The sequence below is a fragment of the Rhinoraja longicauda genome, chromosome 15 (assembly GCF_053455715.1).
Source record: "Rhinoraja longicauda isolate Sanriku21f chromosome 15, sRhiLon1.1, whole genome shotgun sequence".
Lineage (NCBI taxonomy): Eukaryota > Metazoa > Chordata > Chondrichthyes > Rajiformes > Arhynchobatidae > Rhinoraja > Rhinoraja longicauda.
The window spans coordinates 49,941,953-49,956,514 of record NC_135967.1 but is presented as its reverse complement, the minus strand read 5'-3'; the positions used below and the strand labels follow the sequence as shown (position 1 = coordinate 49,956,514).

Sequence of the window (14,562 nt, the reverse complement as noted above, 5' to 3'; positions counted from 1 at the left end):
AACCAATTTTCTATCCACCTCAATACTGAACCCTCAATACCGTGTGCTTTAAGTTTGTATACCAATCTCCCATGTGGGACCTTGTCGAAGGCCTTCTGAAAGTCCAGATATAACACATCGACTGGTTCGCCCTTATCCACTCTACTAGTTACATCCTCGAAAAATTCTATAAGATTCGTCAGACATGATTTGCCTTTGGTAAATCCATGCTGACTTTGTCCGATGATTTCACCACTTTCCAAATGTGATGCTATCACATCTTTAATAACTGACTCTAGCATTTTCCCCACTACCGATGTTAGACTAACTGGTCTATAATTCCCCGTTTTCTCTCTCCCTCCCTTTTTAAAAAGTGGGATTACATTAGCTACCCTCCAGTCCTCAGGAACTACTCCAGAATCTAAAGAGTTTTGAAAAATTATCACTAATGCATCCACTATTTCTGAGGCAACTTCCTTAAGCACTCTGGGATGCATCCTATCTGGCCCTGGGGATTTATCTGCCTTTAATCCATTTAATTTACCTAACACCACTTCCCGACTAACCTGGATTTCCCTCAGTTCCTCCATCTCATTAGACCCCCGGTCCCCCGCTATTTCCGGCAGACGGTTTATGTCTTCTTTAGTGAAGACAGAACCAAAGTATTTGTTCAATTGGTCTGCCATCTCCTTGTTCCCTATGATCAATTAACCTGTTTCCGACTGCAAGGGACCTATATTTGTCTTAACTAATCTTTTTCTCTTGACATATCTATAAAAGCTTTTGCAGTTAGTTTTTATGTTCCTTGCCAGTTTTCCCTCATAATCTATTTTCCCTTTCCTAATTAAGCCCTTTGTCCTCCTCTGCTGGAGGGTGGGAGCAAAGGTGAGAGGAATGTTCATAGGTTAATTTTAAAGTCTAACTAGACCAAGGGGGCCCGTTGGGCCCATTCCTTGGAGGGGGGGGGGGGTGGAGGGAAGGGGAGAGAGTGTGAGTGGGTGAGCCCTGGACCCAAAGCCTCTCCTGTATTGGTGGGGCACCCTCAACCCCCTAACACAATCGCCCTCATCCCCCCCCCTTCCCCCCACCCCCCTCTCTCCTCCCCCCACACTCCTCCCCCACCCCTCCTCCCCCACCCCCACTCTCACTGTCCCCCTTTCCCCCCCACCCCCACTCTCTCCTCTCCCACTCCCTCCCCCCACTGTCCACTCTTCCCTACCCCCACTCTCCCCTGACCCCCACTGTCTCTCTTCCCCCCCACCCCCAGGAGGGAGGGAGCGGCGGGACTACTGGAGGCGGGTGGCGGCGGGTCTGGGGGAGTGGGGAGGGGAGAGAAATGAGGGGAGAGAGGAGAGAGAGGAGACAGAGAGGAGAAGCGAGGGGAGAGAGGAGACAGAGAGGAGAGAGAGAGCGGAGAGAAGCGAGGGGAGAGGGGAGAGAGGAGAGTAATGAGGGGAGAGAGAGAGAGAGGAGAGAGAGAGGAGAGAGAGAGGAGAGAGGAGTGAAGGGGGAGAGGGGAGCGACAGGGGAGAGCAGAGGGGTGAGAGAGAGGAGAGAGAGGAGAGGGGAGAGAAAAGCGAGGGGAGAGAGGAGGGGGGAGCCCCTGATTGCGGGCGGGCAGCTCCGCTAACAGCGTCCATCTAGTTTGTGCGAGTGAGGAGAGGCCGTGTGTGCCCTATGGTGACGTCTCCTGCGGTTGCGGGGGAAAGTGCCCGGGGATGGGGTGGGATGGGGTGGTTTGGGTAGGAAGGGACGAGTGGACCAGGGAGTTACGGAGGGAACGGTCTCTGCGGAACGCAGAAAGGGGAGGGGATGGGAAGATGTGGCCAGTAGTGGGGTCCCGTTGTATGTGACGGAAATGTTGGAGGATGATTTGTTGGATACACTGGCTGATGGGGAGAACGAGGGGGATTCTGTCCTTGTTACGAATGGGGGGAAGGGGAGCAAGAGCGGAACTGCGGGATGTAGAAGAGGCCCTAGTGAGAGCCTCATCTATAATGGAAGAGGGAAAGCCCTGTTTCCTGAAGAATGAGGACATCTCTGATGCCCCAGTGTGAAACGCCTGATCCCGGCATAGACGGAGGAATTGGGAGTAGGGGATAGACTTTTTGCAGGAGACAGGGTGGGAAGAAGTGTCGTCCAGATAGCTGTGCGGGTCAGTGGATTTGTAGTAGATGTCAGTCACCAGTCTGTCTGTGATGGAGATGGTGAGGTCCAGAAATGGGAGGGAGATGTCGGAGATAGTCCAAGTATATTTAAGAGCAGGATGGAAATTGGTGGTGAAATGTATGAAGTCAGTGAGTTCTGCATGGATGCAAGAGGTAGCACCAATGCAGTCGTCGATGTACCGGAGGTAGAGTTCGGGGATGTAGCCGGTGTACGTCTGGAACAGGGGTTGTTCAACGTACACGACAAAGAGGCAGGCATAGCTAGGGCCCATGCGAGTGCCCGACAAAGAGGCAGGCATAGCTGGGGCCCATAGCTACGCCTCTGGTTTGGAGGAAGGGGGGAGGAGTCAAAGGAGAATTCTAATTGGCTCATGTTGGAAAATGTGGCCAATGACATGAAAGTGTGTGTTTGTGAGTGTGTGTGAGAGAGGAAGTGGAAGCGAAAGAGAGAGAGATAGAGAGAGGGAGAGAGAGAGAGAGGGGGAGGGAGAGAGGCAACACTTGAGACTTCCATCTGTGTGAATCCCCCCCATCACCTATCCCCCCTCATCCCCCATTCCCCCCGCCCATCCCCCATTCCCCCCTCATCCCCCTCATTCCCGATCCCCAGCGGGGCGCTCTATTTCCGGCTTTGTCTGCGTTTGAAGTTTCGGGGAAATCGAAACTTACAACAGCAGCAAAACAGCCTTTGGGTTTTCTCGGAATGGGAGTGGTTTCAGAGAAGGGGCAATCAATACAGATAATTCGTTGCAAATAGATTGGGAAACATGATGGGGGAGCTACCGAGTGGCCGCTGGTGTTTGTTGCCACGTTAGCAGTCCGCCCGAATGTCCCGGGCACTAAACGAGAGAACGTGGCCGCTGTTGCCACAAGACTCCAGTACAGCTGGAGCTGCACAAACTCCAGCCCCGTGGCCTCCTGTGGGCGGCGAAGAGGCTGAGTGCATTGCCTGCCCCTCTCTGAGACTTGTCCACGGGCCTGGGACCTTCCCCCCCCCCCCCCCCCCCCCCCGCGTGCAGAATATCCAACCTCTCTCGGTGCCACATGAGACTCACAGAAACAGAGAACAATAAGTACAGGAGTCGGCCGTTCGAGCCAACACCGCCATTCCATATAATCATGGCTGATCATCTAAAATCTGTACCCCGTTCCTGCTTTTTCCCCATATCCCTTGATTCCTTTAGCCTTAAGAGCTGAATCTAACGCTCTCTTGAAAACATCCAGTGGATTGGCCTCCACTGCCTTCTGAGGCAGAGAATTCCACAGATTCACAACTCTCTGGGTGAAAATGTTTTTCCTCATCTCAGTCCTAAATGGCCTCCCCCTTATTCTTAAACTGTGACCCCCTGGTTCTGGACATTGTTTCGGTACCTGCTCATTTCGATTGATTTCTTTTAGTGGTAGCATTTGCAGGACAGAAATAGACCCTTCGGCCCAACTAGTCCCTGCCACATGTTGTTGGTGGAGAATTTGCCACTGGTGATTAACATTGTTCTCTATCAGATGTAATAGCTGAGGCCATTCGGACCATCGTCTACTCCGCCATTCAATCATAGACAATAGACAATAGGTGCAGGAGTAGGCCATTCGGCCCTTTGAGCCAGCACCGCCATTCAATGTGATCATGGCTGATCATTCTCAATCAGTACCCCGTTCCTGCTTTCTCCCCATACCCCCTGACTCCGCTATCCTTAAGAGCTCTATCTAGCTCTCTCTTGAATGTATTCAGAGAATTGGCCTCCACTGCCCTCTGAGGCAGAGAATTCCACAATATATATATCATGGCTGATATATATATATCCCTCTTGACCCCATTCTCCTGTCTTCTCCCCATAACCCCTGACACCCATAACATTGGAGAATCTATCTCTGCCTGAGAGAACTCCATTGACTTGGTCTCCACAGCTTTCTGTGGCAAAGAATTCCACAGATTCACTATCCTCTAACTAAAGAAATTCCTGCTCATCTCCTTCCTAAAGGAACGTCCTTTAGTTCTGAGACTCTCCCACTAACCATATAACCATATAACAACTACAGCACGGAAACAGGCCCGTTTGGCCCTACCAGTCCACGCCGACCATTCTCTCTGACCTAGTCTCATCTACCTGCACTCAGACCATAACCCTCTAATCCCCTCTTATCCATATACCTATCCAATTTACTCTTAAATAATAAAATCGAGCCTGCCTCCACCACTTCCACCGGAAGCCCATTCCATACAGCCACCACCCTCTGAGTAAAGAAGTTACCCCTCATGTTACCCCTAAACTTTTGTCCCTCAATTCTGAAGCTATGTCCCCTTGTTGGAATCTTCCCCACTCTCAAAGAGAAAAGCCTACCCACGTCACCTCTGTCCGTCCCTCTCAAAATTTTAAAAACCTCTATCAAGTCCCCCCTCAACCTTCTACGCTCCAAAGAATAAAGACCCAACCTGTTCAACCTCTCTCTGTAGCTTAAGTGCTGAAACCCAGGCAACATTCTAGTAAATCTCCTCTGTACCCTCTCCATTTTGTCGACATCCTTCCTATAATTTGGCGACCAGAACTGCACACCATACTCCAGATTCGGCCTCACCAATGCCCTGTACAATTTTAACATTACATCCCAACTTCTATACTCGATGCTCTGATTTATAAAGGCAAGCATACCAAATGCCTTCTTCACCACCCTATCCACATGAGATTCCACCTTCAGGGAACAATGCACAGTTATTCCCAGATCCCTCTGTTCCACTGCATTCCTCAATTCCCTACCATTTACCCTGTACGTCCTATTTTGATTTGTCCTACCAAAATGCAGCACCTCACACTTATCAGCATAAAATCCATCTGCCATCTTTCAGCCCACCCTTCCAAAAGGCCCAAGTCTCTCTGTAGACTTTGAAACTCTACTTCATTATTAACTACACCACCTATCTTAGTATCATCTGCATATTTACTAATCCAATTTGCCACACCATCATCCAGATCATTAATGTAAATGACAAACAACAGTGGACCCAACACAGATCCTTGGGGTACTCCACTAGATACTGGCCTCCAACCTGACATACAATTGTCAACCATTACCCTCTGGTGGAAACTGGTGGAAACACCCTCTCCACATCCACTCTACACAGGCTTTTCACTATTTGGTGAGTTTCAATGATGTCCCCGTCATCCTCCTAAACTCCAGCCTGTACATGCCCACTTTCTAGTAGATTGCATTAAACCCATCCCGATTAAGGGTGATATTCCCAATAGCCTCAGGGATTTCTGGTACAGAACAAACCATCACTTACTGTCTCACTACTTTCCTCTTGAAGGAGAAGACTCGCACATCCAAGGACGAAGAGGAGTTCTGATCCCCGACCTCACCTCAGCGCAGCGCGAGGATCACTGGATCATCACACAGGCCGGCACCGACGCACAGAGATCAGAAATGGGAGGAGGCAGCTCCAGGTAGGTCTGGACACGCCGCACCTTGTCACCCTATTTCCCTGTCACCCTGTCTCCCTGTCACCTTGTCACCCTATTTCCCTGTCACCCTGTCTCCATGTCACCTTGTCTCCCTGTCACCCTGTCACCCTGTCACCTTGTCACCCTATTTCCCTGTCACCCTGTCTCCATGTCACCTTGTCTCCCTGTCACCCTGTCTCCCTGTCTCCATGTCACCTTGTCTCCCTGTTACCCTGTCTCCCTGTCTCCCTGTCACCTTGTCTCCCTGTCACCTTGTCTCCCTGTCACCTTGTCACCCTGTCACCCTGTCACCCTGTACTTTGTCACCCTGCGTCTCCTTGCCTCAGTACAACCTGCCAGCGCAGGGCATGGCCAGTGCTCAGATTGCCCATTGTTACAGGAGAGAGCTCGTTGATCGGCAACTGAAGTCCTTTCTCTTTGCATCTAATCTCTTTTCACGATGTAGACATTGGAGTCAAGACAACCAATTCATATCCCTTTTTAACTGCCCTGAGCAAGTTGCCCGGTCATACTTCCTCAATAGCTGAGTCCTTCCTTCAGAAGGAATAGTGATATCTTTCATAAGCAGCATGCTGTGCATGCTAATGGTGGCAGCATCCCTTTGCACTAAAATGCTTGTTGGTGAAGGGTTTGGGGTTTGGAGTTGTTCTCAGAGTAGCTCAGGTAAGTAGCAGCATGGCATCCTGTGCTTGGCACACAGTGAACCCATTGTGTGTTGGTAGTGGAAGATGTGATAATTTTGAGTGTGGGACGGTGCACAGTGTTGTTTGAGCTGTGCTCATTGCAGGCAAGTGGGGAAGATGGATCTGTGGTTGCAGCTTTACCCAGAACATTCCTGACCCCAACCTTGAGGCTAGTGTAAAGACTTGCAGTGTCGTGATGTGGGCCAGTCAGTGCAGGATCAGGCCTTTCAGCCCACAATGTCTCTGCTGAACATAATGCCAAGGTAAACTAATTTCATCAGCCAACACGATCTATATCCCTCCATTCCCTGCATACACATGTGCCTCGCCAAAAGCCTCTTAGACGCCACTGCCATATCTGTTTACACCACCAACCTATGTGGTACGTTCCAGGCACCCATTACTCTCCAGTGTAAAAACTTGCCCTATAAATGTTCTTTACACTTTAGTCCTTTAACCTGAAAGCTATGCTAGATATTCTTTGACATTTCCTTCCTGGGGAAAAAGATTCTGTCCATCGGGTATCCCCCTCAACCTCTAGCATTCAGGAGAAAAAGATCCAAATTTGTCCAACCTACCCTTATAGCAAATACCTCTAATCCAGGCAGCATTCTGGTAAACGTTGTATGCACTTTCTCCAGGTCCATCGCATCCTTCCTCCAATGGTTGAGTGGAACTGCAGGCGCTACTGCAAATGACCATGTTCATGGTCTGACAGGAGCACAATTAGGCCATTTGGCCCATCAAGTCCACACCACCAGTCAATCATGGCTGATCTATCTCTCCCTCCTAACCCCATTCTCCAACCTTTTCCCCATAACACCTGACACTCTACCCAGGCCTTTCACTCAGTCTCAATGAGGCCCCACCTCATTCTTTTAAACTGCTGTGGTGGAGGCCTGGTGCTGTCAAATGCTCATCATGTGTTAACATACTCATTCCCGTAAACCTCCTCTGGATTCTCTCCCGAGCCAGCACATCCTTCCTCAGATAATGAGAGGATTTCAGTATAGGTGTAAAGAGGTTCATCTGAAGTTGTACAGGGCCTTGGTAAGACCACATCTGAAGCATTGTGTACAGTTTTGGTCTCCTAATTTGAGGAAGGACATCCTTGTAATTGAGGCAGTGCAGCGTAGGTTCACGAGATTGATCCCTGGGATGGTGGGACTGTCATATGAGGAAAGATTGAAAAGACTAGGCTTGTATTCACTGGAGTTTAGAAGGATGAGAGGGGATCTTATAGAGGCATATAAAATTATAAAATGAGTGGACAAGCTAGATGCAGGAAAAATGTTCCCAATGTTGGGCGAGTCCAGAACCAGGGGCCACAATCTTAAAATAAAGGGGAGGCCATTTAAAACTGAGGTGAGAAGGAACTTTTTCAGCCAGGGAGTTGTGAATTTGTGGAATTTGCTGCCACAGAGGGCAGTGGACACCAAATCACCGGATGCATTTAAGAGTTAGATAGAGCTCTGGGGGCTAGCGGAATCAAGGGTTATGGGTAGAAGTTGGGCACAGGTTACTGATTGTGGATGATCAGCTATGATCACAATGAATGGTGGTGCTGGCTGGTGGTGCTGGCTCAAAGGGCCGAATGGCCTCCTCCATGCACCTATTTTCTATGTTTCTATAAATAAACGGAGAATAAGAAATGATGGGTCCCTTAAATGTGTATATTTTAATGCTAGGAGCATTGTAAGAAAGGTGGATGAGCTTAGAGCCTGGATTGACATCTGGAAGTATGATGTTGTGGCGATCAGTGAAACATGGTTGCAGGAGGGTTGCGATTGGCAATTAAATATTCCAGGATTTCATTGTTTCAGATGTGATAGAATCGGAGGGGCAAGAGGTGGGGGTGTTGCATTGCTTGTCAGGGAAGATATCACAGCAGTGCTTTGGCAGGACAGACTAGAAGGCTCGATTAAGGAGGCTGTTTGGGTGGAACTCAGAAATGAGAAAGGTTTAGCAACACTTATAGGGGTGTATTATAGACCGCCAAATAGGGAACGAGAATTGGAAGAGCAAATATGTAAGGAGATAGCAGATATTAGTAGTAAGCACAGAGTGGTGATTGTGGGTGATTTCAATTTTCCGTATATAGACTGGGAATCACATTCTGTTAAAGGGCTGGATGGTTTGGAGTTTGTAAAATGTGTGCAGGATAGTTTTTTGCAGCAATACGTAGAGGTGCCTACCAGAGAAGGGGCAGTGTTGGACCTCCTGTTAGGAAATGAGATGGGTCAGGTGACGGAGGTATGTGTTGAGGAGCACTTTGGGTCTAGTGATCATAATGCCATTAGTTTCAATATCATTATGGAGAAGGTCAAATCTGGACCAAGGGTTGAGATTTTGGATTGGAGAAAGGCTAATTTTGAGGAGATGAGAAAGGATTTAAAAGGAGTGAAATGGAAATTGTTGTTTTATGAAAAGGATATAATAGAGAAATGGAGGATATTTAAAGGTGAAATTTTGAGAGTACAGAGTCTTTATGTCCCTGTTCGGTGGAAAGGAAAGAATAATAATTTGAAAGAGCCATGGTTTTCCAGGGAAATTGGACACTTGGTTCGGAAAAAGAGGGAGATATACAATAAATATAAGCGGCAGGGAGTAAATGAGGTTCTTGAGGAATATAAAGAATGTAAAAGGAATCTTAAAAAGGAAATTAGAAAAGCGAAAAAAAGATATGAGGCTGCTTTGGCAAGTAATGTAAAAGTAAACCCCAAGGGGTTCTACAGATATGTCAATAGCAAAAGGATAGTGAGGGATAAAATTGGTCCATTAGAGAGTCAGAGTGGACAGCTATGTGCTGAGCCGGAAGAAATGGGGGAGATATTAAACAATTAATTTTCTTCGGTATTTACCGAGGAGAAGGATATTGAATTATGTGAGGTAAGCGAAACAAGTGGAGTAGTGATGGAAATTAGGAGGATTAAAGAAGAGGAGGTACGGACACTTTTGAAGAATATAAAAGTGGATAAGTCTCCAGGTCCTGATAGGATATTCCCTAGGACATTGAGGGAAGTTAGTGCAGAAATAGCAGGGGCTATGACGGAAATATTTCAAACGTCATTGGAAACAGGGATGGTGCCGGAAGATTGGCGCATTGCGCATGTTGTGCCTTTGTTTAAAAAAGGTTCTAAAAGTAAACCTAGCAATTATAGACCTATTAGTTTGACGTCTGTGGTGGGAAAATTAATGGAAAAGATACTTAGGGACAATATATATAATTATTTGGATAATCAAGGCCTGATTAGAAACAGTCAACATGGATTTGTGCCTGGAAGGTCATGTTTGACTAATCTTCTTGAATTTTTTGAAGAGGTTACCAGGGAAATTGATAAGGGCAAGGCTGTGGATGTTGTCTATATGGACTTCAGTAAGGCATTTGACAAGGTTGATTAAGAAGGTTAAATCGTTGGGTATTAATAGTGAGGTTGCAAGATGGATTCAACAATGGCTGAATGGGAGATACCAGAGGGTAACGGTTGACAATTGTATGTCAGGTTGGAGGCCAGTGTCTAGTGGAGTGCCCCAAGGATCTGTGTTGGGTCCACTGTTGTTTGTCATTTACATTAATGATCTGGATGATGGTGTGGCAAATTGGATTAGTAAATATGCAGATGATACTAAGATAGGTGGAGTAGTTGATAGTGAGGTAGATTTTCAAAGTCTACAGAGAGACTTGGGCCTTTTGGAAGGGTGGGCTGAAAGATGGCAGATGGAGTTTAATGCTGATAAGTGTGAGGTGCTGCATTTTGGTAGGACAAATCAAAATAGGACGTACAGGGTAAATGGTAGGGAATTGAGGAATGCAGTGGAACAGAGGGATCTGGGAATAACTGTGCATTGTTCCCTGAAGGTGGAATCTCATGTGGATAGGGTGGTGAAGAAGGCGTTTGGTATGCTTGCCTTTATAAATCAGAGCATCGAGTATAGAAGTTGGGATGTAATGTTGAAATTGTACAGGGCATTGGTGAGGCCAAATCTGGAGTATGGTGTGCAGTTCTGGTCGCCAAATTATAGGAAGGATGTCGACAAAATGGAGAGGGTACAGAGGAGATTTACTAGAATGTTGCCTGGGTTTCAGCACTTAGGCTACAGAGAGAGGTTGAACAGGTTGGGTCTTTATTCTTTGGAGCGTAGAAGGTTGAGGGGGGACTTGATAGAGGTTTTTAAAATTTTGAGAGGGACGGACAGAGTTGACGTGGGTAGGCTTTTCCCTTTGAGAGTGGGGAAGATTCCAACAAGGGGACATAGCTTCAGAATTGAGGGACAAAGGTTTAGGGGTAACATGAGGGGGAACTTCTTTACTCAGAGGGTTGTGGCTGTATGGAATGGGCTTCCGGTGGAAGTGGTGGAGGCTGGCTCGATTTTATTATTTAAGAGTAAATTGGATAGGTATATGGATAGGAGGGGATTGGAGGGTTATGGTCTGAGTGCAGGTAGATGAGACTAGGTCAGGGAGAATGGTCGGCGTGGACTGGTAGGGCTGGACAGGCCTGTTTCCATGCTGTAGTTGTTATATGTTATAGGGCCAAAATTTGCTCACAATACTCCAATTGCAGCTTGACCAGCGTCTTACAGAGCCTCAACATTAAATCCCTGTTTGTGTATGTTGGTCCTCTTGAAATAAATGCTGCCATTGTGTTTGCCTCTCTTACTACCGAATCAACTTGCAAATTAACTTTTTGGGAATCCTGCACCAGGACTCCCAAGTCCCTTTCCACCTCCGATTTGTGTATTCTCTCGCTATTTAGAAAATAGTCTACGCCTTTATTCCTATTATTAAAATGAATGAGTCCATAGTTTGCTGCACTGTATTCCATCTGCCACTTCTTTGCCCACTCTCCCAACCTGTCCAAGTCCTTCTGTAGTGTCCTGGCTTTCTCTACACTACCTGCCCCTCCACCTATTTTCGTATCATCTGCAAACTTGGCCACAAAGCCTTCAATCCCCTCATCCAAATATTAATAGCCCCAGCACTGACCCGTGTGGAACTCCACTGGTCACTGGCAGCCAACCAGAAAAAGCCCCCTTTATTGCCACTCTTTGCCTTGTGCTTTTTTGGTATGACTGTAAGGCATTATGATTATTATCATTGTACCTGTCTCCACCACTTTTCTGACAGCTAGTTTTGAAACATATAAGATTATTAAGTGATTGGACATGCTAGATGCAGGAAACATGTTCTCAATGTTGGGGGAGTCCAGAACCAGGGGCCACAGTTTAAGGGGTAGGCCATTTAGAACGGAGATGAGGTAAAACTTTTTCAGTCAGAGAGCAGTAAATCTGTGGAATTCTCGGCCTCAGAAGGCAGTGGAGGCCAATTCTCTGAATGCTTTCAAGAGAGAGCTACATAGAGCTCTTAAGGATAGCGGAGTCAGGGGGTATGGGGAGCAGGCAGGAACGGGGCACTGATTGAGAATGATCAGCCATGATCACATTGAATGGTGGTGCTGTCTTGAAGGGCCGAATGGCCTACTCCTGCACCTATTGTTTATTGTCAAACCAAATTCCTCGTATGTTGCAAAACCTGCTTGGTTAATAAATTACGATTCTGATTATTATCATTGTACCTGTCTCCACCACTTTTCTGACAGCTCATTCCAAATAGCCACCAGTAATCTTTCTCCCTCAACTGGAAACCCTCCTGATTTTAGTTACCTACCCTGAGAAAAAGACAAGCGATTAATCACCATACAGATGTTCCTCATAATTTTATATATCTCCTTATAATCCCACTGCACAGATTATCTCTTCACTTTGCTCTGTAACAGGAAAAGCATTTCAACCATAACTATGTTTATCCTTATTGTTGTGCATGTGTACTGAAGTACAGTGAAAAGCTTTGTTTAGCCTGCTGTACAATCAATAGGTCAGATTGACACGAGGATATCTGGTCATGATGCAATGTGCAATGTATTTGGATGCTGTTTCAACTGGAAACTGTCATGGTTTTCTTTCAGTCATGTTTCCTTTCAGTCATGTTCCAACACATGTTTCCTTTCAGTCATGTTCCAACACATGTTTCCTTTCAGTCATGTTCCATCACATGTTTCCTTTCAGTCAACAGGCGGCTCAGTCTGAGACCCCCACATTCTTCACGCAGGATGAGCTCAGCAAACTCAAGTCCGACTTCCAAACGGGTGGTGTGGAAAAGATTAAACCCTTGATACAGAATAAGATGAAAGAGCTGGACAAGACCGAGCTGAACATCGCCGTGACGGGAGAGACAGGTACAGGAAAATCCACCTTCATCAACACCATGAGAGGGCTTCGTAGCACAGATGAGGGAGCGGCTGAGGTTGGGCTCACAGAAACTACAATGGAGCCAACCGGATACTCACATCCCAATCTGCCAAATGTCCGCTACTGGGACCTGCCGGGGATCGGATCTACACGATTCACAGCGAGTTCCTATCTGAAGGAAATGCAATTTAAAAAATACGATTTCTTCATCATAGTGGCAGCTAGTCGATTCAAAGAGAATGATGCAAAACTTGCCAATGAGATTAAGCGGCTGGGGAAGAGGTTCTATTTTGTTCGCTCTAAGATTGATGTTGACCTTTATGCAATGCAGAGGGAACGGAAGGAATTTGATGAAGAAGAAGAATTAGAAAAGATCCGAAGTGACTGCCTCCATAGGTTGGGGAAGGTCGGGATCCCTGATCCCAGGGTGTTCCTGATATCCAGTTTTGAAGAGGATAAGTATGATTTTGTTCAGTTGAATGAAGCACTGGAAGGTGATTTACCAAATATAAAGAAAAGGATCTTTGTCCTGGCCCTTCCCAACCTCAGCGTGGAGATTGTTCAGAAGAAAAATGAGTTGCTGAAGAAGGAAATCTGGGCATTGGCGATCCTCTCGGGAGCATTCGGAGCCATCCCTGTCCCTGGAGTCTCTCTCGCGTGTGACATTGGCATACTGATTGGAGCAATCATCCATTTCAGGAGTTGCCTGGGTCTTAATAACTCTTCCCTTCAGCGACTGGCCAACAGAACAGGTAAATCCATGGATGAGCTGAAATCAGCAGCAAAAACACCCCTGCTGGGAGAAATAACTCCAGATATAATTACGAGGATAGGTTGGGGAGCTATTGTTGTTGCGGTTTCAGCCATGGAATTAGCTCTAGACTTCATCCCAGTCATCGGCTCCATTTTTGGAGCAGGTTCATCGTTTCTCATGACCTTCAAGATCCTGAGAGATGCGCTGAAGGAACTGACGGAGAGCGCGGATAGGGTGGTGAGGGTAGCATTTGACATTAGAACATAGAAGAGTACAGCACAGGAATGGCCCCTTGGGCCCACAGTGTTTGTGCCAAACATTATGCCAAGTTCAACTGATCTCATTAGCCCGTACATGATCCTGGCTGATTGTCCACAATCAGTAACCCATGCCTGCCTTCTCCCCATACCCCTTGATTCCGCCAGCCCCAAGAGCTCTATCTAACTTTCTTTTCAATTCATCCAGTGAATTGGCCTTCACTGCCTTCTGTGGCAGAGAATTCCACAAATTCACAACTCTCAGGGTGAAACAGTTTTTCTCATCTCAGTGTTAAATGGCCTCCCCTTTATTCTTAGACTGTGGCCCCTGGTTCTGGGCTCCCCCAACATCAGGAACATTTTACCTGCATTTAACCTGTCCAATCCTTTAAGAATTTTATATGTTTCTCTAAGATCTGCTCTCACCCTTCTAAATTCCAGTGAATACAAGCCCAGTCAACCCATTCTTTCATCATATGTCAGTCCCGCCATCCTGGGAATTAACCTGCTGAACCTACGCTGCACTCCCTCAAGAGCAATAATGTCCTTCCTCAAATAGGAGACCAAAATTGCACACAATACTCCAGGTGCGGTCTCACCAGGGCCCTGAACAACTGCAGTAGGACCTTCTTACTCCTTATCGCAAATCCTCACGTGATGAAGGCCATCATGCCATTAGTTTTCATCTGTAATCAATAGACTGAAGAAGTCAAATGCCAAATCTTGCTGGATAAATAGAAGAGGGATAGTATATTTATGATGACCAAGAACCACCAGTGAGATGGACAGGTTTTACTTCCACAAATTCAGAAGCTCTGTAACAAGGTGAAATGTTATTAAGTATGGGCCTATAGAAGGCACAGTTTGGTGAACTTTCAGTTTGGAGATACAGCATGGAAACAGGTCCATCAGCCCACCAATTCCACACCGACCATTGATCGCCCTTTCACACTATGTCCACTTTACCCCACTCTCTCATCCACTCACTCCACACTAGAGGCAATTTTACAGAGG

General features: G+C 46.8%; 1 protein-coding gene across 1 annotated transcript; it reads left to right on the top strand.

Annotated features, from left to right (window-relative positions):
* The first annotated feature begins 3,555 nt into the window (after positions 1-3,555).
* LOC144600727 (interferon-inducible GTPase 5-like) lies at positions 3,556-14,361 on the top strand. The gene is made up of 3 exons (XM_078412651.1): positions 3,556-3,626; positions 5,452-5,587; positions 12,355-14,361. Exons 2-3 carry the CDS (start codon positions 5,568-5,570, stop codon positions 13,556-13,558), a joined length of 1,224 nt encoding a protein of 407 aa, XP_078268777.1. The 5' UTR covers positions 3,556-3,626; positions 5,452-5,567; the 3' UTR covers positions 13,559-14,361.
* The last annotated feature ends 201 nt before the right edge of the window (positions 14,362-14,562 follow it).